Consider the following 25,774-nt stretch of genomic DNA (forward strand, 5'->3'; position numbering starts at 1 on the left):
AATAAGTATGCCATCGTCACACGAGGCAAAAATTATGGGCTGGAGGAGGAAACACAATCGTCATACTCGTGTACGAAATTTCATCGCCATTAACGATAAGTTTGGTAATCAAAACACCACTCAGCAACTCTGGACGGACGCACGGAGGACGCAGTCGCGACCAACGCAACGGATATGACGGCAAAACCGATGTAATTGAGATGACCACTGACCAGCTCGCAGGTCGAGCTCGTAAATAAAATAGGATAAAAGAAACGCAATTCGAGTACTTATCGTTTAGAAGTGCGTCAAAGGAAATCGGCTACTGTTACTATTTCGATAACAACAGACACTTGCACAGAGCACAAAATGAAGCAGTAAACAGATATCTTACTCATGAAAGCGGGGGCAAAAAGACATCAGGTCGTCGGCGTCAACCGAGCGAGATAAAATCGTGTCCAACACTTAAGCGTCGTTATATCATCATCAAGTACTTAGCTTCCGGATGTCTATCAGCCGGCCAAATCGTGATACAATAATCCCACCGGATGACTGGTGCTTTCAGTCATTGTCAAATTGATACGCCTCATCGGTATAATTAGATCGTAAGTACCTAAGCGGAAAATTTCTACTCTTTGAATCGATGAGCCATAAGTGTATCTAGTACTAGGAATTTTGCAAAAAAATTGATTCATTAGAAAGAGTAGAGGACGGGAGCAAGGCAAACTTCAATACGAAGTGTCTTCATTTACTTTCCACAGACAGAAGTGAAGTATGCACTTTTCATTACGATATTATGGAAATTCTACGTAACGTGAGTACTTCAGATTATTTCGGGCAAAACAAAATTGTAATCCCAATCACGTTTCCAAATGCAAGTCAGGAAAGAATTAGTTATTGAAAGGGCAAAAGAATTTATAACTTGAAATAAAAGATCGCCAAACAAATCTCAGTTTTTCTGTTTAGCGAATCCTTGAATTAAATGAGCGCTGAACTCATTGATTTAACCAGTGATCTGGAAGAAATGAGTCATGGCATGAAACTGGCTAAATAATTCAATGATTTTTTTTCTAGCTGAGCAGCTGAGCAATGAAATTTTGAAATTTTTTCAAAATACTCTTCCAACTTGAATCAACAGGTTTTCACAGAATAATCTGTGGTTTCCCGACATTTCACAGATTAAGTAGCCAACGTTGAGTTTCAATTGAAAAAAAATCACCAGGTAAATCAATCAGTTACCATTCACTCTATTTTCACCATCACATGAATAATTTCGACTTCACCACCAATTCAGTCAGTAATTATCACAGATAGAATCAGTGATGAACTGATGATCACTGATTGAATCAGTAATTTCACTTCACAACAATCACTGATTCAATCAGCGATTTGAGTTAAATCACAAGTGCAATAAATGAGAATAGCTAAATCATTCATTAATTTTTCAAATGTTCTGACAGAAAAATTTCACTGATTTTCAGTAGTTCAATTTCGACTATAACATCAATGAAATTCCAAAAATCATACATCAATAATTATTGTTAGCGTACCAAGTCAATTCAATACATGGTAGCAGAACGTGGTTTTAATCCACTGGTCTCTAAGTTATGCCTTGCATTCTGTGTCTGAGCTTCTCGCCTTCCGTTTTATTTGGTTTACATGCTGTATAATGATATTTTCCTAGGTCGGATTTTTAATCTGATTCATTACATGGTAGCAGAGCGTGGTTTTGATCTACAGACCTCCAGGATGCCTTGGACTCTGTGTTCGAGCTCCTCGCCTTCTTATATAATGGACTTACATGAAGTACCAGTATTATGAAATTTTCCGCGATCTGATCTTCATTCAATTCATTACATGGTAGCAGAGCGTGGTTTCGAATGTTTCGATCCACAAGTTTCACCACTACCACCGAAAATTCACTCTCTCCTCGGAGAAATGCATCATAAATTATACTCCTGGCGCTGTTTTCAACCCAATCTACACTCACGAATGAAATTTTAAAAATCCTCATATACCTTATCCATAAAATTAACTAATTTGTATAAAAAAGACATAATCAACTCACCATAGCTTGTTCTATTTTATTATCGATAGCCACCGCGTTACTACTGCCAGCAGTGCTGAAACAGGAGAATGACACAATTTAAAATTAATCAGTGAACATCAAATAAGTAGTAATAAATTCATCACATGCAATAAAATCTGTAGATCAGGCATTTTCTCAATCGTCTCTCCTGCTCATTCTTATTTTGTCATAACTTAATAACAGTTTACAAATCATACGAGTGCAAATATGCATGTCGTGTGTTCGGCGTATATGCGACTAAAAATATCTATCAGTACGCAATGGCGTAACGTAAATTTACAAGTACATACGATACGGTAGCATCGTCCTCCCATTTATACTTCCATAAACGCCTTCTCGTTGAATGACCAAAGAAAAAATTCAACGGAATGCGAAATATTCTATCTCTTTCTCGTTTATCGTTTAATTATACTTTATGGACGAATTTATTGGCCATACTGTCGACCATAACCAGTTTCTAACTTTTCTGTATGTAAGTATTAGTCATCGTATTTCGATGCGGTGATCGATTAATTAGCAACAACAAACTTTTCAAATCATCCCAAAGCCCTTCTCCTCTACAATCCCAGGGATTCGTTTCGGATGTTTTGCATTTTGCAACATCTAAAAGTAAATATTATTTTTCGACATCGATGTCAGAATGACATTTTTACACAATGATTCCACTTCCTGTAGTTTGATTGAACAGATTTTCGTGAAAAAATCTCAGTCATATCCGCTGAAGCAGTACTCTTTTTACAGTAGCATCAATGCAAATTACACCATACAATTAAAGGTTAAACGATCGCGACCCGTAATAATCGAGCACATATTTCATATCAGACTGCACAGAATATGATTTTACGTACAGTATGACACAGAAGTGACTCCCAGTACGAGGTAGCAAGATGATAAATCGGCCTTATGATATGCATCCTCCAATAGCGATTTCAGAATTATAGTGCTCAAGCTGAAGCCAGATTTTTCATCCCCCTGCCTCAAAAAAAATTTTCTTCATAATTACTGTTTTAGGAATGAAATTTTATTGGCATCTTTGCAAATGGAAATCCCCATCGAGGAATACCTAGAAAACAGATCGATAAATTCTGCCTGTTTGTTTACACAGTCAAAAGTTACATTGACTCGGTGTGACACTACTTTCATATTATACTGTGTAAACGACATCGTACTTTACACCCATTGTGCGTCGTATTGTATACATATTTTCGTCTGTACGTGTGCGTATTTTTTCTATTCGAGTTCGAGTATTGGTACGACCGCGAACTACGAGATCATACGTATACGCGATATTTCGACATTATACAGTGTGTTCAGAGAGTATTCGCGGTATTTCACGCATAAAACATACAGTCCATAAGTTCTTATATACGAAGCATTCGCATAATGCGTGCCCCTGCCCCTGCCCACCACTCACACGCACATCCATTCTACTAGTCTACTCTATACCACCAGTGAATTGAAAATTCATACAGCCTTCCCTGTCTGCGTCTTTGTCGCTCTTTTACGCGCTTATTACTCGTATATTGGCTGCGACACAATTATATAATGTCAAGGTAAACGTTCACCTTCCCATGGGAACGAGTATAGTTCATGATATACCTATACATAATATAATATGTAGTATATAAATAAATTAAGTCGCATCAAGCTCGCGCTTTATTTTATCGACTTGTGTGTATTTTTTTCCTCACTTCGCCTCGTTCATTTGTTCGGTTTCTATTGCCTTTTTTTTTCCTTTTCCTATCACGACAACAAATTATTACGTAACAACACTTCCACCACATTCCAAAAGTCTACGTCGTAACATTAGAAAACGATGGCAATTTTTTTTTACGAAATTTGAACGAATTTCCTTCCTACTAATTTTCGAAGAGAACCTATTCTAAAATTATCATTTTGAAGAAGGTCAAATTACTGACTCAACGTAGGAATACAATAATACGTATGAATGCTCAGAAAAACCTTCGTTATTTCTTTTCAAAAATTAAGAAGACGGAAGTGAAAGAAACACGTGACAAATCAGTAAAAGAAGCGTTTTCTATTTTCAAGTTACTCATTGATGTAAATTAATGAAAGTGAGGAAAATCCTTGAAAATTCCACGAAATTTTGATGTTACAAGAAACCTGTAAACGTGGACAAAATTATGTTCATTTTGAAAAATTTTTCATTTCGAAAAATGTTACAACGTACTCCTTGTTTCCATCAAAATAAAGAACTTTTGCATGACCTTTTCGCAATTTCAACTGTTTTTGTAGAACTTTTTGAACACGGTGTTTCTCAGATTCCTCTATTCCTTTCACTAGAGTCTAGAACTGGAGCGTTGAATAATTCTAAAATGAGCTCCTGTTGAAGTGAAAAAATATCACGTGGATTTCAAGTTTTTCTGTGACTTGATGGTGATCAACTGACCATCCATACTTATGATTCAAATTGTAGATGCTAAGGAATTTTTGGCCTGACTCCCACCCCCACCCCTTGCTTGAGAAAATTTACCAGTAGACGGAAACGATATTTTCAAAGACTGAAAAAATGCATTTTTGAAGGAATTTTCTGAAATTAAAAATTCAACGTTCGATAATTTTTGGATAAAATTTACAAGATTATGGGCATCAACAATGAATTATCAATTTTTTAGATCATTCCGAATCATCTTTTGAAATTTTCACAAATATCAAGATGTACAGTACACTTCTAAATTATCCAATTTAATATCACAATTTCAAAAAATTATTTTGAATTTTTAAAATTTTTCTTGCCACTATTTGAAGCAATTTTTGCACCTTTTTTTTGCAAGACCTCGGATACGATGTTCCTCAAACCCCTCCGTCCCCTTTCCACGAAAGAATTCATACCAGGATTGAGAATCTGTTTCAAATTTAAATCCAGCTTCCCATTTGAAGTGCGCTCTACAGTCTTTATTAGGAGAGCTTTGAATACTGTTGCAAACAAATTTTGTTTTCCAGTTACGATGAAAAACATACGACTCTCTCATCACTTGCAGGACCTATTTGACACCTTGCACTGACTCTCAGCTGAACCACGATTTCGTAATCAATTCTCTCACCTTTTCAGTGCCTCTTCTCACCCTAATTCGGCACTAAAGTTTTGAAAAATTGTAAAAGCATAGTATATTTTTCGAAATTTGTCACAATCGAAAAGTGTCAACCTTATTTTATTTAGTCTGGGCACTCACTATACATGCAAAAATGTATCAGAAACTTGAAATGCACTGTCAACGATTCGTGAACAAAATTCTCAAATTCACCTCTTTTTCAATCTGCAGTTGCGCACTCTGCATCATCATCAGCAAGCTTGCAGTCTCCTCACACAACAACGATCATCTGTCTACGAATAAATTTCCCTCCTGTCATTACATTCATCAAGCTTTTTTTTTGCTCAATGCACTATCTCTTGCGATTTGAAAACACCGCCCATCACACAGACAGAATATCGTTGACCATCACGTACACGCGTCACAATTATCACGACGACAATAACGATGTCAACCACACAGAAAACTGAGAAAAAAGCTACCATATATTGAATCATATATCACAAGTCCTTCGTTCGCAATTAAACGCAAAAAAAAAAAAAAAGAAACCGAGAAAGACAAGATACAGAATATAGATACTCGCATCATCATCTTCTGACAACATGAACGGACGGACGTATTCGGAAACCATTGTTAATTCGCATACGCGAGCGAACCCAGACAATCAGGCAATCATCTGATGGCTCAGCAGTCGAATCAGAATCTTTGTGTCCTCGCACAGCACACTGAATAGCAATTTATCCAAATATACATACATTATTTTTCATCGTGTACGAGTATGTACGAGTATAGTTTGGTTATGTAGATAAACGAATGACACTTTCTGACGACTGTTTACTCGGTTTACCCGGTCGGTACAAAGCACGTGTATGCCATAACAGCGTTTTCAATTCGCCATACAGACACAGACAGATATACATACATACGTATACGTACAATGCATTAGTACGCATAAAAAAAACGTAAGCAATGACGCCAAAATACTGTTCCTCGCTATGTCCCCGCCATCACCACTGGTGGAAAATTACAATCGTCGTCATTGTTCGTACCATAGCAATTGTAGTCACTTCGAATCGAAATTAAATCGTACATACCTATGTACATGAGAATACGTAGATATTCGCAGTTTTCACATATCAGGTACCTGGTATACTTCCTTTCATTCTGCTCTCTTCGCTTTGATCTATTCACCGGTATTGATTTCATAAAAAACATTGATCTAGGAATTTGCAATCCATCCATCTCTAACTATTCGTCTGTTTATCTTTTTGCACCAAAACTTGAAACATTTCCGCTGACGTAGGATAAGATCATTCGCATTACTCAGAAATTGAAAGCTAGGCAAGTATTTTCATGTCGGGTAATACACGTGAACGTGTCACGATGAATGACGATATTCATTAATGATGCCCAACTCATTTACCGGTGATTTCATTACAGCTACTGGATTGATTGCATTTGATTTGATCCCGACATCTCTGGATTCGATTAGATTTGACCGAATTGTGAGAGGTGGAAAAATAACTTCCACCATTCTTCATTTTCATTCAATGGCGAAGACTTTTCGATGAAACCAACTGGCTCCGTCACTAATTTTCATTGAATCAATCAAAATTCAGCTACAGACTAACCAGTAGCCACCTATGCTGTTTTAAATTATGGATTCTCAAGAACCTCGTTTTTGGACACTCTCAGAATTTTTGTTTAAAAATATTTCAAATTCAAACAACCAATTTTCAATAGGTACTTCAAGTCTTCTTTACTTGAAAAGTTGATGATGAAATCCAAAATTCATTTCAAAAGATACTAATCCAGCAGATTCTAATAAGAGCATTGATTAAAATCCAGATTTCTCATCAGAAGTGTTCAATGATTTTTAATCAGTAATTATATCCTGCTAATTGATTTACTCATGAAGTGAACTATTTATATTGAAATCACGAACTCGAAAATGTGAGGTCAATTTAGCGATTGTTGATTAATTTCGCAGATTCTCCAGTCACTAAGTTTTGGATCTGACTTGAATCAGCAGATTTTCACTGATTTGTAAGCAAATTTTTGTCATTTCACAGACGACATCAAGTTACTGAAAAATTAGAGAAATTTAATGACATGAATTAATGATTTTGGTTCGTTAAATCAGGATATTTTGTATCAATTGCGCATTTCCTTTGGAATTTTCACAGATCAAATCGGTAAATTTACTCTTATATCGACTGATTCCATCAACAATCAGAGCAAAATTGAAGATTCAATACGTAAAAATGACTGATAGATTCAGTGATTTTGCATTGTTTAAATCGCGAAATATTTCCATTCGTTTCCCTTTCTTCTTACAAGGGAAGCCCCCCACATGAGAATCTCCGATTTGACCGAAACTTGGACTGTTGGAAAGAGGACCTCAAAAAACACCCATCCACCAATTTTCAGCTGCTCAAGTTGATTTTTCGATTTTTGGCGAATTTTTGAAGTTTTGTGTACACAGGAAAAGATGTACAATTCACAAAATGGGAAAAAACTACAAATATCCATCTCTCCCGCGTATCAACTTCCGGAGCTCAAATTTGGGAAAAAGGTAGTCTTCTAGATACCTGATCGACTCATACCACCATTGGCCGGATCCGGCCTTCCGGTCAGTAAACAGCATTTTTTACTTTTTTTCTCATATTTTCAGTGAATTCGAAAAATGGCCGTTTCTCCCCACCACATGAATTTGAGCAGCTAAAATTTTGGCCGAAGGGTTTATGCTTGATACCTAATCGATTAATACTACCGTCGGCCGGATCTGGAATTTGCATGTGAAAGCATATTTTTTGCCCACCAGGTTGTTTATGCCTGTCATAGGAAAAATTGAAAAACCTGTTAAAGCAGCTCATCTAATGCACTTCCAGGGCTCAAATTTTGGTCAAACGATCTGTGCTAGATACCAAATCGACCCGTGCTACCATTGGCCGGATCCGGTCTTCCGGTCAGTAAACAGAATTTTTTACTTTTCTTCTCATATTTTCAGTGAATTCAAAAAATGGCCGTTTCTCCCCACCACATGAATTTGAGCAGCTAAAATTTTGGCCGAAGGGTTTATGCTTGATACCTAATCGATTAATACTACCATCGGCCGGATCTGGAATTTACATCAGAAAGCATATTTTTTGTCCATCTTATTTTTTATTACATGACAACGGAAGATTTCAATAAGAGTACAATATTACATCTTGAATATCATAGGTCGATGTTATCGAGTCATTAAACAAAACGTAGCCTGAAATCAAGGTATGTAATTATTACAAAAATGTGATGTCGGAATTTTGTTTTTGGAAAAGGATGGTGTGGGTCTTTCGGACAAGTAGCCACATTTGTACCACGCATACTTGATCAATGGCTTGAATCTTGGCGATCTGAATTGATAATGTACCAAATGGTAGCACGGGTCGATTTGGTATCTAGCACAGATCGTTTGACCAAAATTTGAGCCCTGGAAGTGCATTAGACTAGCTGCTGTAACAGGTTTTTCAATTTTTCAAATGACAGGCATAAACAACCAGATGGGCAAAAAATATGCTTTCACATGTAAATTCCAGATCCGGCCGACGGTAGTATTAATCGATTAGGTATCAAGCATAAACCCTTCGACCAAAATTTTAGCTGCTCAAATTCATGTTGTGAGGAGAAATGGACATTTTTCGAATTCACTGAAAATATGAGAAAAAAAGTAAAAAATTCTGTTTACTGACCGGAAGGCCGGATCCGGCCAATGGTAGCACGGGTCGATTTGGTATCTAGCACAGATTGGTTGACCAAAATTTGAGCCCTGGAAGTGCATTAGATGAGCTGCTGTAACAGGTTTTCCAATTTTTCCAATGACAGGCATACACAACCAGGTGGGCAAAAAATATGATTTCACATGCAAATTCCAGATCCGGCCGACGGTAGTATTAATCGATTAGGTATCAAGCATAAACCCTTCGGTCAAAATTTTAGCTGCTCAAATTCATGTAGTGGGGAGAAACGGCCATTTTTCGAATTCACTGAAAATATGAGGAAAAAGTAAAAAATGCTGTTTACTGACCGGAAGGCCGGATCCGGCCAATGGTAGCACGGGTCGATTTGGTATCTAGCACAGATCGTTTGACCAAAATTTGAGCCCTGGAAGTGCATTAGATGAGCTGCTTTAACAGGTTTTTCAATTTTTCCTATGACAGGCATAAAAAACCAGGTGGGCAAAAAATATGCTTTCACATGCAAATTCCAGATCCGGCCGACGGTAGTATTAATCGATTAGGTATCAAGCATAAAGCCTTCGGCCAAAATTTTAGCTGCTCAAATTCATGTGGTGGGGAGAAACGGCCATTTTTCGAATTTACTGAAAATATGAGAAAAAAAGTAAAAAATGCTGTTTACTGACCGGAAGACCGGATCCGGCCAATGGTAGCACGGGTCGATTTGGTATCTAGCACAGATCGTTTGACCAAAATTTGAGCCCTGGAAGTGCATTAGATGAGCTGCTTTAACAGGTTTTTCAATTTTTCCTATGACAGGCATAAAAAACCAGGTGGGCAAAAAATATGCTTTCACATGCAAATTCCAGATCCGGCCGACGGTAGTATTAATCGATTAGGTATCAAGCATAAACCCTTCGACCAAAATTTTAGCTGCTCAAATTCATGTGGTGGGGAGAAACGGCTATTTTTCGAATTCACCGAAAATATGAGAAAAAAAGTAAAAAATTCTGTTTACTGACCGGAAGGCCGGATCCGGCCAATGGTGGTATGAGTCGATCAGGTATCTAGAAGACTACCTTTTTCCCAAATTTGAGCTCCGGAAGTTGATACGCGGGAGAGATGGATATTTGTAGGTTTTTCCCATTTTGTGAATTGTACATATTTTCCTGTGTACACAAAACTTCAAAAATTCGCCAAAAATCGAAAAATCAACTTGAGCAGCTGAAAATTGGTGGATGGGTGTTTTTTGAGGTCCTCTTTCCAACAGTCCAAGTTTCGTTCAAATCGGAGATTCTCATGTGGGGGGCTTCCCTTGTTAGACTAAAATTTCTGCACAATACGATACGGGTACTTTACAAAGCAACGACGCACGGCGACACCTATCCCAGTACACCCAGGTAATATACGGTAATTGCTGCTTTAGTTTAGCAGCGTCAAACTCAAAATAAGTATATATACACGGACGATGTAATTTTCGACGCGACATACAATGTCAAGTTTTTCAAAACCATCATTACCTCAAGCATAATTAAATTTCACCACCGCCGCAATACACATATACCCACCATTGCTGTAATGTGCCCCCCACGTCAAAAGTCCCTGGCGCTGGCGCTGATGCTGATTTTTTTTATCTCTTCCGTTGGCACAGGTGTCCATCTGTACGATACATCGTACTACGAACGTTTTCTCTTTCATTCTCAAAATACGAATACGTATAGTACGCATTGTCGTACACCATTAAATTTCGTTAAATGAACCCAGCAACCGACGAAAGAGCACGGAGAGCGTTGCATTTTTGCCGCCAATTCGTAACCTACATTTAAAAGCCATAGCCAGAGTTAATGACGTCGTCATCGCCGTCGCGACGTACTCATTATGTATACTACGATACATACAAAATACCGAATACACCTTCGTCTTACTCTGCTCGTACGTATTTACTTTATTACACTATTTTTCTACGGCCTTCTCGACGATACTCGCATCAGCTGACGAACCCATTGGCTAAAGATCTAGCGTAGTAAGTCTGGCAGTCGAGAATCTCTTTCATCTTTCTCTGCATCCACCTCAACATAATTCGCTACTACACTGTGTTTATTTATACACTTTTATCAGTGTTGCGTCTCGTCTATTATCGTTCACTATGCTCGAGAGTCGAGAGTCGAGATGAGAAGAGCCAAAGGGAGTGATATTTTCGCATAATACGATTAGACGCGCGCGCTACCGTACCTACCGTACGTTTTAGCGATCTAAATCCACAAATAGCGTAACGATCCCTTCGGTCATTTTGTCGCGTCATATGCTAAATTAATGACGTAATGCTTGTATGTTTTTTTCTCGTTTGCGATTGCCGGAAATCGCCAACGCCTCTACCCCAAGACTCACTATACGTACATGCAAACGATTTTCGTTTGTTATTCTTTTTCTGAGCGTAAAATCGGGTCGAGATACAGTAAATAGAAATTCCGCCCAATCAAAATACGTAGGGTACGTAAGAATTTTAAGACGAGACGAGCAAAAAATCCGAAACCAGATGAGACCCGAACTATGCAATCACGATCAGTAAAAATATGGAACTAGTATCGAGAAGAAAAATATGAAATCATGAAAGTCATTTTTGAAAGTTTTACACTACAATTCATTGATTTTTTCTCAAGTTCTTAAAAGTCAGACTCAAGATACTCAAGTCTACTTCAATTCTACCCAAAATGTCAGAAAAAAATTATGTATATAGTACAGGGCCTATTCTAAGGAAAATTTGGAGCTGCGCAAACATAGCTCACGATGCGACTGATCAACAAATAATGAGGGCCCGAGCAAAGCGAGGGCAAAAGCTTTTGAAAATTAATGATTATTCAGAAGTAAAACAACATTAAGTACCTATTTTTAATGCGAGAAGTCAATTTTTCTACTTTTTACTAACATTTGGTCAGAGAAAAAAAAAGAAAAGAAAAGTGATCTAGCCCGAGCGAAGCGAGTGCGAAAACTGCGAAAAATTGATAATTTGAAACACAAAACAACATTAATCTTGATGCAGAAAATTAATTTTCATGGCTTCAAAATTTCTTGTTTTCTGGAAATTAAAACATTTTCAGAAGTAGGAATGCGAGTGCAAAGCTATCAGAAATTCACAATTCTTCATTTTTTCAGGACAAAATTCAAAATTTTTACGAATTTTTGACGAAAAATAGAACTTTTTTTTGGTAAGGTATTTTAGCGAAAAATTGGGACTTTCTGGTATATATGTACTTAATTATGAGAGGATTGAAGAGACCATCTTTTGGTAAAATTCAAGTGAAACAGCATTATTTCTAATGTGAAAAGACAATTATTGTTCTACTCTTCAATTTATACTCAGAGAATGCAAAGGGAAAACGATTTAGCCCGAGCGAAGCGAGGGCAAAAACTTTTGAGAATTTTGATTTCAAAGAAGTAAAAATCCATGGTTTTTGGTAACTTTTTTATTTTCCGAATTGTTTGTCCAAAATTGTTTTTTAATGAATGAATGAATAAAATGAAAAATGCACGCAGCTGAAATTTTGAATTTTTGGAACTGCGCAAACTAATTCGGAACTACACACATTTTTTTTGGAACTGCGCAAAATGTGCGGAGCTGCGCCTTAGAATAGGCCCTGATTATAGTACATATAATCAAGTCAAGAAATTCATCGTATTCTTTAACAAATTTTTATTAGTCGAATAAAATATCGTTCAATCAGATATCAGAATTCTAAACAATAACAATTGATCAAATTGTTTTCCAACTTTTAAAATTTTGACAAAATGTAAAGTGATTCCATCGCAATTTTTTCAAAATTTTGAAACTCAAACATTATTTTGAGCAAAGTTTTTATGACAAGTAATTCACAAAAAAGTGGCCAAAAATTACTAGTAAGTCAACATAAATATTATCAGATAATTTATCAAAAATTACGGAGGTACCTACACGTAATTTGTAAAAAGTCGAGTAATTTACCAAAACCTATATAATCAGTAATTCACGAACAATTACTAAAAAATTACAAAAATTACCAAAATTACCGGTAATTACAAAAAATTTACCAAAATTACCGTTATTTACTAAAAACTTACCAAAATTTTCTAAAAATAAAAATCTACCAAAATTACCGTAATTTAATAAAAAAAATTACCAAAACTACAGTTATTTACTAAAAATTTATCAAAATTCCCGTAATTTACTAAAAATTACCAAAATTACCGTTATTTACTGAAAATTTACCAAAATAACCAAAATTACCAAAATTTACGAAGAATAATAATTTACCAACACCACCGTAATTTACTACAAAATCATAAAAATTTACCAAAATTACCGTAATTTACTAAAAAATTTACCAAAATTACTATTAGTTCATTGAAAATTTACCAAAATTACCAAAAATTGCGCGCAATGTACCAAAAATGACCAGAAATTTGCCAAAAATTACTGAAAATCACCACCAATTCACTAAAAATTACCATTTGTTTTGTCAAATTATCATAGATTTTCAATAATTTACAGAATTCAAAATTTTGACGAAACTTTAATTTCAAGTTCTCAATTTAGTGATTTTTTTTTCAAATTCTCAAAAGTCATTCATATGCACTTGATATCTTTAAGTCTGTTTCAAAGTTCAAAGTCACTCAAATAGAGACTACTGACCATGAATTTATTGCAAATTTTATCCATGTTTCAAGATGATAAATTTTGAATAAGGAATTTACTCGTATTAAAATTGTTTTGCAAGTTCTAAAAAGCCAGAAAATTTTTTTTTAATTCTTGAACGTCAGACAAAACATTGAAAAATAAGTACACGCAAATTTTGGAAAACGTATCAATGCCGAAAGAATAAAAAAACGATTCGTGATTCTGATTCCAAAAACCGTTCGACCCTCAAATAAAAACCAGGTTTTTCAAAGGGATGGGAGGGAAGTATCGAAACTTGAAATTCTAAAAAACGCAATAATTTATGTTAAAATTTGGTTTGAGGTGCTGATACTTATTATGACGACCAGTTACTTTCGAAACCAAAAATGAGTCTCCTACAGAGGGACTGGAGCCTAAAATTTAGAAAATGGAACACAGGTGTCAAAATGTAATCTTTCTTCGAAGCTTAATTGATCAATCTCGGTTTTTACCCAATTTTCTCAAAAAGTGCACTCTCTGAACTCACATCCTTTATAATACCGACAGTGATTTTATTGCACTTGCACTCGCAAAAGTGAGAGCGATGCAACGATGCAGTAAACCCTTCAATTTTCAGTGCAATAAACTCAGTTCGCAAACCCAGATCACGATACACGGCTGATGCACCACCACTATCGCGAAATATGATTCGCTTTGTATAAAATTTCATTATCGAGGCATTGTACTGCAACCGAGCGATGCATTTGCGAATACGCGAACTACTCCCTGTACATCTCGCATCGCTGCCATTTTGTACCACGACGAGACCATCATACTATACGATGGAATTCACTCTACACATTGGCCCGTTGGTCATTAACACGTCTGCAATTTGACGCGGGCCACCGACAAAGCAAATCATAACGGCACCTTGGCCAAACTACAGGTCGTTGCATTCGATGCACCGACGCCAATCTTGTTGCAAATCTCTCTTTTTTTACACCACAGCAGCTTACGATCGCAGATCACTTTATGTTATGACTCGATCATGTGTGTCCTGAGGCCACCTACAACATCTTACGAATACGTTGGTCGAATATTTACATAGACCTGGCTCCGAAAAAACACTCTTAGAAGCAAGAATCTTAACAAAATATTAAGTCGAAAAACAAAAAAAAAGTACATTATTCGTACTTCTCGCCAAATTGGTGGTACACAACGCTCTTGATTGTTCGTATACCGCACGAGTAATAATTTAATAAATACCTATAGTTAGTAATTCATCGAGCCATTACACGTATACTGCATAGTCGCCTAATTAAACGGCGAGTCGCGGTGCCATGCCGGAATTTTCTCATTAATTCGCCGACTCTCTGCTCCTTCGTTGTGTATTTTAATCTCGTGTATCGAAAAAAATGCTTAAAAACTCGACAATAAACGTACAAACTACGTAGGTAAGTGGGTAAGGTAAGTAGAGATACGTGTCTACAATTTGCGACCCAATTACCGTGGAGCTTTTAAAACATCATCGGAGATATTTTTACGTTCGTACCTATATTAAACGAGCACGCGAGTAACTACGTTTGTTTTATTTTTATTTTTTATTCTTTTTCAAATAATTATCTCGCGTAATTGCGTGTTTTTTTTACGTACGTATGTACCTTGCTCGTCGAATAATATTATTGAAATTCTTCGCACACAAAGGGCAAAATTCTACATAAAGTAGGCGTATTTATGACTCGTTAATACGATTTATCATCCTATCTATTTTTACAGCACAGAGGTTGGTCTTCCTCATCTACTCATTTTTCCAATGCACCTGGTTTTTTCATTCACTCCTCTCCTCCAGTTTTCGATAGTTTCTTATTCTCGTTTCAAATAAGTTCAATACGAGAAGCTTCTCAATGAAATAAAAAAAAAGTCACACGTATTTGTATCATCGTCGTCGTCGTATTATTAGAGTAAGTAAACGATACGTACACGAAATAAGAAGAGTACGAGTATACATGTACGACGAAAAATGTATGTGTACAAGGCGGTTCGAAATGAAGCTTTCAAGGTACCTACGGAAACGCTAATAAGTGCTAATTCTTCGTTTGCGCATATCCTAATCAAGTACCAGTCTAAATACATGCTTTGAATTTTAAAAATAGATCTTCTCTCTCCATTTACATCAAGTACAAGTAGCATACATATAGATTTTTATCAGTTGTTATATTAGTATTATCATTGTAGTAATTTACCACGATTTCCCCTTTCTCCCTGATGCAAAGCATTCTCTTCATGCCATAGAAAACGAGCTATAGTAAGTTTACTTTTGCCTTATATTCTTTTTTCGACCATTCCATTTATATGGTTTCTCGTTTGAAAGCACCAATGACCTTATCAAGAGTCAAGAGTCTCATAGGATTCTTTGAAATGAGAAAAAAAACATAGCCATAATGAGCCGAAATCATTTGCTCTACAAAACAATCGCTAATGTAGCGTCGAATCACGACCTCCCAACCATTTCACTAGTTGCTGCTGGGTGCATCTCTATGTCTACTATACTCTTACATTTTCTACGAAGACTGGTTTTTATTACCTTTGAAAAAAGCGAAATTACCTACTTGATAGTGAAATGAATTTCGATTTGAATTGTACTATGTACGTATTATCTATTACCAAATCTTTCTTCTTAACTTTCAATACGAGAATTACCTACTTTCTCACTATCTTCAATGTTGAGTGCAGTAATAGTAACAAAAAGATAACAGAACCAGTTTCTTTTCTTTTTTTGAGAGGTGGGGGATGGGGAGGGATGTTGATAACTGACTAAAATACATGAAAATTGATAAAAATTGAGCCTCCCCTCCTCCACAAAAATGTCAAAAAATAATGAAAAATTTGAAACTGGAGCAATGAATGCTCGAAAAGTGTGCTACATATTTGAAAGCGAGTTCATACATATTAAAAGTGATCATGGAAGCACCTTCGATTTGGACGAAAGCTCAATTCGGATTTCGATTCCGAAGGAAAATCATGTTCCCAAATAATTAGTATAAATAACCAAACATAAATCAAAAGTAGTCCGTTTTAAAAAATTTCAAAAATTTCAATTTTTTTCACTTTTGTGATTTTTTTTTCAAAATTTAGTTTTAAAAAAACTTTTTTGAAACTTCAACTTTACAAAAGGTCTTGAGAGAACATTCTATTTCAATTATTTTAGCAATATGGCGATTTAGGAATATCTATGAAAATTTTGAATTTCTCTCCAACAGACTACTCGTTGTGTCCTTGAGTAAGAGGTGCTGGGAGCCCTCCGAAGTGAAAAAAATCGGCAAAATCTCAATTTATGCGTTAAAATTCATCTAAAAAATGTTCTTTTCAAGAAAAAATCTTCTACACCAATAATACCTATGAAATTTATTTTTTTCGATTTTTTTAATTCTCACCTCCGAAAGCCATTGGATTTTATGAAAATTTTGGTTCTCGACTGAGAGTTAAAAGAGGCCTGAGTGCCCTCCAAAGTATAAAAATTTCAATAAAAACGTTTCATTCAATATTCTCAATTTATAAATAGCAATTTTTTTTCAAAAAAAAAAATGAAAACTTCACTGTTTTTCCAACACTTAATTTTGGCCTTCTGTACGAAGCTCCCCCCGCCCCCCCCCATTACACAATTTTAAAAAAATCAATAATTTTTCAAGAAAATTATAAATTGAACGAATTTTGAAAATATTGAATTGAAATTTTTTTAATATTAGGGGACAGAGGAAGTCTTTTTGTAAAGGAGATCACTCGAAATAATTCTGACCAAGAATGAGAACTTCTCGAACATTTTGGAGGATGCGTTTTTTCTGGAATGGAGGCTATTTGGGATCTTCTGAACAAGAAATTTAAAATGTTGGAAAAGTTTTCACCGGTTTTTCTTCGTGTTATTTTTTCAATTGTTTCGATTTTGGAAGCTAGGTTAGAAGCTTTGCACAAGGGGACAAACATACTCCTGTAGCTTCATCAACATTCTCGCGGTAGTGTAGAAGTAAATATCGTAAAGTGACTCACATATTTGTAGACTCGGGTAAATTTATTTTAATTGTTCTAATGGAGAAAACGAGTACTCACCTGCAACAGAAAAAAAAACATATTGATTAGTATTTATTTTAATAAACCATTTCAAAATCCGACTTATCACTAAATAATCTCAATCATTAAGCGTTAAAATTGTCACATTGGTACATCAATGCAATGCATACGACACGTCAAAAAATGGGCTAATTTTTTTTGAAAAATTTGCTCCCGAAGTAAAATTTGTTTTCTTTCCCAAAACAGTGTCTAGCATTCTACGAAATTAAACACGTTCGCAAACATCGAACCCATTGAAAAAATTCATTCAATTTTTTCCTTCTAATTCACACGTTAAAAATGATAAAATTTAAATAGCAAAAAATCTCTCCGACCGAGCATGTTGGAATTCGTTCAAGAATCTTCGCACACCTGTTCTGTTCGCTACCTCAATGACGATGATTCATTTAGCACGTTCGATTTGCTCCGGTGATTCTCCATCTCTATCCCTACCCCGTCGCTATTTTTCCAATTCATCGGTATTCATGGCACGTTTGCAGGAAAACACGATAGCTCGTAAAACGTTCATGAACCTACCAGTACACCAGTAGTATGTACCTGACTGCAGAGAATATTTTCAAAGAGAAGAAAAAAAATCGTCATCCACCAGGAAAACATTGTATGTATAAGCCTAACCTAACCCTTATTAGTAATAAATCAAAATATCCAATCGAACCTAACCCAATCGCCAATATCTAACCAGGAAGCGGACAAACACCAATACATACCTAGACCTACGTATAATACACGATGGATGGCGAGTCGAGTCGAGTCGAGCTCTCGAACACCTTGAAATTGTTCGTCGATAAATTCGATAGCTACCTCAACGTAGTAATTATCTCGCCGGTTGAATTACAATTTTTTTTCGTCAGTATTACGCCTGTATCTTTACGTACTTATTCTGTTCTCTCAAGCAAACTGGCAAACCTTCATGGTTCTTTCACATCTTGAAAAAATGTCCAAAAAAACATCATGTACCCGCCAATCTTATCCGTACGTAATTTGCAATCTACGTACGTCCACTTCTAATAACCTTTCTTTACTTCTTTTTTTTTAGCAGAACGCCAACGTCTCTCCCACTTCTGTATATTACGCCTTTTTCCCGTGTAATTACCTTTCTGAGAATCTAGTTGAACACATACCTACTCGTTAATTAAACATTTGTGAAAATATTTACATCTATGCTGAAAAAAAAACGCCTCTTGTAGATCCCTTCCTTGCTCCTATTTTACGTGTTTTTGTTTCCAACAAGAAAGCTCGCTCGCCGCAGAATTTGGGTCGAAAAGTTTATTGCCCCCGGAATGTGAGATACCTACCCCAAAAGATTATAATACATATATAGCGACGTTGGGGTTGATACGAACTAATTTTCAGAAGCGAATTAGATATTCTCAACGACCAAACGTATCATTATGTGCACGCACTTTAGTGGAAAAAGCTCACTCAAAGTTCAACGTCCTTTCTTCGTGATCAACGTGTATAAGGGTACATGTATATTGAATGATATTTTGTATGTTTACATCAATTCGATTTACCACCGTCCACCAATGTTCATACTCTGCTTTGATTTCAAAAATAAGTTCAACTGATTTTTTAGACATATAAAAAATTGACAAATTTGAAAATTTGAAAAATATCTAATCTCTCTCAAGGTATTATTTTTCAATTGGACCAAAATCGCGACGTTTCTACAAATAGGTCAAAATTGACTCATTTTAGTCAAAATAATGGTTTCAGGTCACATCTCCTTCAATACCTTTCCCTCAAATTCGACTGAAATTTCACCAAAATCAAAACTGTCAATTCCGAACCTCTACGTCTACGTATACGTAGCATAGTACATAAAAAACCACGCGCGCATATTGTCATACGCATATACCTATCTTCGTTCAACATCTTCCTTCAACAAAAATACTCTCTAATTACGACGCAGTTTTTTACATATTCTCATCAACTACACGCGATGCATCCGAACACACCTCTTCTCGACGAAGGAAAAAGCTTTTAAAAAATAGAACAAAAAACGCTTGATTACGAAACGCAATACTTGAAGCAGTAATATATGCCATACGTGACGAGACGTGTCATTTCAGGTAGGCCAAATATCATGGCATGGCGCTAGCATTTCGATATACATATCTACGTCTCGTATACGCGTATCTATTTCGAAATTCGTAGAATTCCCGCCAAAATAAATCCGCATGCAAACATCATCAATTCATAAACGACGCTACGAAATCCGCTCACGTCTTCGTCTTTCATATCCATATCCCATCGACAGCGAATCTAACGCAATAGATACTCGAATACTCGTAAAATGAAACACGATGCCATCGTCAATCCCAAAGGGAAACGAAAATCTTCATCGATGACCTTGACTCGCTACAAGGCGACCGTACCTCTCTAGCGCATGGCGCGGGGGGGTGGGGGTATTTTGTGAAAATGATTCAAAGTGAACCAATAAATACTACTACTACAAGTCACGGAGGACGGACAGACGCGCTAGACGCTCTTTTTCTTCAAAAAATTGTCAAATGCTGCATGACGGTCGCCTCATGAGCAGGACAAGGATTGACGAGCAAATTCCGCAGAAAATAGATCCACGAATTTGGGCAATTGGGCACGTAGATATCTGTTATTTCGTCTAACTTACCCGATGAAATTTTTGAAAAAACAATACACCGCGAATAAGGTCCTATCGCTAAGATCCAGATCAGGTTTGAGCGGTGGTAAAGACGCGGTCGAGGTTAATTCTTTACTATTCTCGGACTCGTGCTCGTGCTCGAGCTGTGGCAATTGTCCGTGACCCTGTTGCGAAGAAGATTTCGCGCCACTGGCAGCCGTACGACGATTCGAACTACCGGCGTTTACGTCTCCGGGAGTGGATAAAGAACGGCGTAACTCGACCGCCATATACTAAAGTACGCCTCGGATGGAAAAAAAGGCTTCGCGTCAAATGTATCTCGCGAGACGTTCACTTACTCGTAGACACATTCGCGAGATCCGAAATGAAAACAAACGACAAACGAGATTACTTGACGTGGAAAAATCGTCGCGGACGACGTCGTATTCGTCGCCATCATGAGCTTCATGTCGAAAGACCAACACACATGGGCACGTGAATCGAAGCCTTTGTAAACGAACACAACTGATTCCTGGGGCTTAATTCCTTCGTAATGTGGCTCGACGCCGAAACACGACCGCGCCGCAGCAACGGTAACACAATGGAGGAGAAAAGCTGGCGAAAAAACCACCGACTTTGCGCCCCTTTCGAAGCCATTTTAGCTTTTTATCGATTTCAACTCTCTCTTTTTGTCTCCGTCTTCGCGATTAGAGCGTCCCGTCGTCCAATAAGTTCGCACCAAGGAAGCGCACGCGCTTCCATCGTCTCGTATAGAGCTTTTTCACCCGTCGTCGTCTTACGTCATCCAATGGTGAACAGGTAGACAGGTACCTGCCTTTTTGTTTGACGTATGTACGGGTATTTGGAAGGTACGTCTAGGTAGGTATCGAGAACACGTGACTCGAGGTATTCTATATACCTGTCGAGATTTTGACTTGATCCGGTATCAGCTGGTGTCACGTTTAAGCACGCATATTATTGTTCCCCTTCCTACAATTCCATACATCTCAAGGAAAAAAATTGCTAGTAAGTAATCACTGTAATCAGTCATTTTGACAGAATTCTTACACAAGATTGAAATTTCGAAAAATACCAATTTAATTTTGTTCAATTTTTAAATTATTGTTTTTCAACTTGAAGGCCTCTATAAATAAGGGATCTAACATAGTTGAGAGGGTTTTACAAAGGTGCAAAGGACTTATTACTGCATTTTAGAATTGTTCCAAACAGGAGATCATTTGGAAGGGTTTCGCTCAGAAATGAAAATTTTTCCAAAAATGTGAAGAGATGACTTTCTTTTTTCGTTTTTGTTTTTGTTTTTTTTTGATTTTTGAGACTTCAAACTTTGAGGGCTCCATGTCCAATTGTCCACACAAGGAGACCATCATTATTTGAGGGACTTCGCAAAGGTTTTTCATGAAAATAGGGTTATTAGGAAGAATTCATAATTATGTACATAAATGAACATTGAAAAAAAAATTCACCGATTGTCACTTAATCTACTTTTTTTGTTTTTTTTTCGGCTGGGGAAAGAGCCGGAGGCTCCCTACAAAAACTGATTACTTGGAAAAATTTGGACGCAAAAACTAAAATTTTTGGATGAAATTTCTTTTAACTATGGTGGGGCTTTTAGCACGATTTTTTTCCAGATAGGGAAAAAATGAAAAATATGGAATCATTTTCTCAGCTTGAGAGGGTGGAAGTTGAGAAATTCCAACCCTGCAAAACAAGGTACTCTCCAATTGCCGAATTTTAGTAAGAAATTCCTCCAATTTTGGCACGACTAATGAGCACAAATTTTCTCAGACTCTGTCTCTCAGTCTCATGAAATGCACTCTCAAGATCTGAAGATATTCTTCAAATTATGTGTACTCTTATTTTGTTTTCCTCCTCTTCCCCATTTACCCCAAAAAAAGCGTACTGAACATTTCAGAATGTTTTCCGGATTTTCATTTTCGAACCAAATACTCGTATATCTACCAAGGGAGCCTATTTCGATCACCCAAATTTTTCTCTTTCGAAAAATTTCAGCTGTTCAAACAAAAAACTAAAGATCCTATGGAATTTCAGCTTTTTCAAAATAGTCAAAAAAAATTTGTTACTAAGGTAGTTGGTTGGAAATTGATGAACTTTCGTAGATAAATTTCAGCAGTATTCAAAAAAGTTGGAAATTTTTCACTGATTCAATTTTTGATGGCATTTTAAAAAATTCAACTCAACAGCAAAGCATTGGGAAAATATTCAAGAAATTTTAAGATGCCATTATTGAGCAATTTTTAAAAATTAAAAAAAAGGCATTCCTGCAAAATTTTAGAATGATCCGAAAGTAAGTTTATAATTTTGACGAAATTTTGAAGCAATTGATTGTGAGTAAGAAATTATCCTCCAATTTTTCTTCAAAAAAATCAACTCATCGTGAAATAATTAAAAATTTCAAAATGAATACGTATTATCAAAATCTTCGACGAATTTTCGCCATTTCGCCTCACTAATCAGTAAAATGATCGAATGAACAGATCACGATTTGGAAAAAAAAGGTCTACACAGAAATTACAAATACGTCAAATACAGAATTAAAATTAATTCCACGTCAAAACAACAATGAGAAATAAGAAAAACCCACCACACGTAGGATTCCAATCAGCGAAGAGCTACTATTTTCGGGTATTTTTATGCCGTCTACAACGTGTTCGGAAAATTTCGACATAAGATCGGTCAAAAGTCACACATTTATTACTTCAACGTTCTCGTTTAAACTTACATTATAATCAAAAATTCTCGAAACAAATCAAATCACTCATACATCGCATCATCGAATCGAAATACTTAGATAAAAATTCCTCATGACGTCACGTACGTACAAGCAGCAATTCAAGTAGAGAAGTACTCAATGCTCGTAATTCAAAATACAACACGTATATCAAAAATCCATCATAATCCCATTCAATTCTCGTTCATACATTTTCATATGCCACAACCAGCCCTTCAAATCAGCAACTTTCCACGATCTCTCACCCTCTCCTTCATTCATCTAGCACGTCAAACTTATTCAATATCCTGTGTATGTATTTCTGGAATATGGAACTAAGGACATGGACAAAAGACGTGCTAATCCGATATCATGCACATGTCACCACAACTCGAACTCGAACAGTCGAAGGAAATACGCCGCATATTAACCTCTGGTCGTTCAAGCCAAGGGCACAGGCACAGCATAGCATCGGTTGCTCGTGTCTACCTGAGCTGACTATGTGGATCTTCCCCCAAAAAAATCCGCTCGCGTATATTGATTCGTGTCAAGGGTAAAGATCATCGGCAGCAGCCGTATAGTTTATCGCAACTATAGCATAAAATATACGTACGAGTCGTAAGTATATAGGACTAAATTTGTACGTACAAGCAGCGTACAGCACAGTACACCACAATATAAACCAAATCTAATAACAATAAACCACTATCGCCATTCAATAGGTTCTCACCTCTTCGCTCTTCTCCTCGGTCATCCTATCGATTACATTTTAATATCTTTTTCACCTTTTATAACGTACCAAGCTTTAAAACCCTTCCTGCCCTCCCCTATACCTGCTAATGTATACACACTACACAGTACACAGACACACGCCGAAGAGAGTATAATACCTATTCTCTCGCAGATGAAGGTAATTAGACCGATATTGTACCTACGTCACCTTTTTATTGAGGTAATAACATGGTTTTATTAACATGCTAGGTACATTTATTAAGATATATGTAATGTACGTAATGCACACGGCTATTGGAACGCTATACGATTCAATCATGATTTGAAACAATGTACCTCCTTGCCTATCCTTCCCAACCACCTACAAACCTATACCTATTGCGGTGAATCATTTCATTTCGAAGGGGTCCGTTGACCAAGCGAATTAGCCCGCTCTTATATTCTTCTTAGCTGGGTATCTCTCACTGCGGGAGTGTAATGGAAATTATTGCTAGTCTGGATTCGGGACTCTTTCAATTCGATATTCTCTCATTATTCCTCTTCATCTAATTCCACTCAACACATTCGAATATGAAACAAATAACAAGTAATTTGCAATTGTATGCTGCCCCCACCCCATTCTCGTTCATTTTTCTCGTCCCATCCGCGCTTGCCTATGTTCATTCAATCTTTGTGTCGAACAAGAGGATTAAATATTACAGGGAGACAGGGGAGGGAAGAGAAAACACATGATCGTATGCTGTGTTCTCAGATTAGTTCACTTCACGTTGGTATCACTTTTTGCGAAATTATACGTATTTCAAACCGATTCGAGTACTTCATTCGACGAGATATTGATTTTTTGCTCGGAAAATCCAACAACAGAACCAACACAGCATCAAAAATCGATTGTCATCTATATCGAGGGAAGAATTGAATTTTCGATTGCACTTTGGCATTTTGAATTAAATATTTCACAGCGAACTTTTCACCCTCCAATTCTGAGACGAATCATAAGCCACGTCATTCTGAGGACAGTTCAAATAAAAATTCAGTTTTCATTTTTCTATTCTTCGCCAGAACTGAACAAGAAAGAGTGAGAAAAAACATTAATTACGAATCAGAATTACTAAAATTTTCTAATCATAAGCATGGAAAATATGATTCGAATCACTTTCAAAAATCACAAAAATTCACTATGACTAATGACACGAATCAGAAATGACAATTTATTGATACCACAACATTATTCAAAGAAATTACAAAAAGACACCACAGAACGCGTTGAAAAATGCGAATTTCATTTTTTGAAGTTCGAACCTAGTCTTAGAGTATTTTCTCCCCTCCTCTTAATTTCAGATGAATTTTCAAAAATACTTATTAATGAAATGATGATTCATTTCTTCAGTGAAAAAACTGAAAATTTTAAAAGCACGTTCTTCTCTCCCTCCTCCGTAGTGGCGAAATAATTTTCAAGCAGAAAAAAAATAAATTTCAGATGAAAAATATTGTAAACAAATTTCAATACACCTCATCAAAACTTGGCTTCATATTGGTGAAAAATAGACACATGTTAAATATCACCAAAAATTATACCCTTTTTCAGGAGGAGGTGTTCACAATTGTACTCTCAGTCGTCCAATTTCCTCTCTATCCCTTAAAAAATGTCAAGGTCGAGGTTTTTTTTTGAAAAAGAACTATATTACGTATTTTTATGGAATACTTCAGAACTTCATCACAAATTTTTTGCTTCAACTTTCAATCAATGTGTCTCAAACTGAAACTATTTCGCTAAAATTTATAATTTTTTTGGTAAAACGACTTTCTCTATCATTTCTGACTTTCTAGACTAATGTTACCAACTTAGAAGATATTTCACGTAGGCTAACCATGAAGCACTAAGTGAGGGAAGGGGAAGAAGAAAATTGGATTAAGTACGAGTAGCCTAAAACAGGAATCAAATTATTCCGCACATTTATGTACCTACCTAGTTTCTGCTTTATACAAAACACAGTACGCGAAGAGGGGGGGATTTTTGAAGTAATTCATAACTGGCATTCTTTATTGAAGCCAGACAATGGAGAACTGCTGTAAAATTGTGTTTACCAATTTAAAAAAAT

General features: G+C 36.3%; 1 protein-coding gene across 2 annotated transcripts in view; it reads right to left on the bottom strand.

Annotated features, from left to right (window-relative positions):
• LOC135832931 (protein bunched, class 2/F/G isoform-like) overlaps positions 1 to 25,774 on the bottom strand; it is a 54,305-nt gene that overhangs the window by 12,553 nt on the left and 15,978 nt on the right. Inside the window, exon 2 of one of the 2 annotated variants that reach the window (XM_065346475.1) lies at positions 2,048 to 2,102. The exons of the other annotated variant lie outside the window; for it this stretch is intronic. Coding sequence (XP_065202547.1) covers positions 2,048 to 2,102 — 55 coding nt within the window. The remainder of the gene's footprint in view (positions 1 to 2,047; positions 2,103 to 25,774) is intronic. 2 annotated transcript variants of the gene reach the window in all.

The sequence above is a fragment of the Planococcus citri genome, chromosome 1 (genome assembly GCF_950023065.1).
Source record: "Planococcus citri chromosome 1, ihPlaCitr1.1, whole genome shotgun sequence".
NCBI classification, from domain to species: Eukaryota; Metazoa; Arthropoda; class Insecta; order Hemiptera; family Pseudococcidae; genus Planococcus; species Planococcus citri.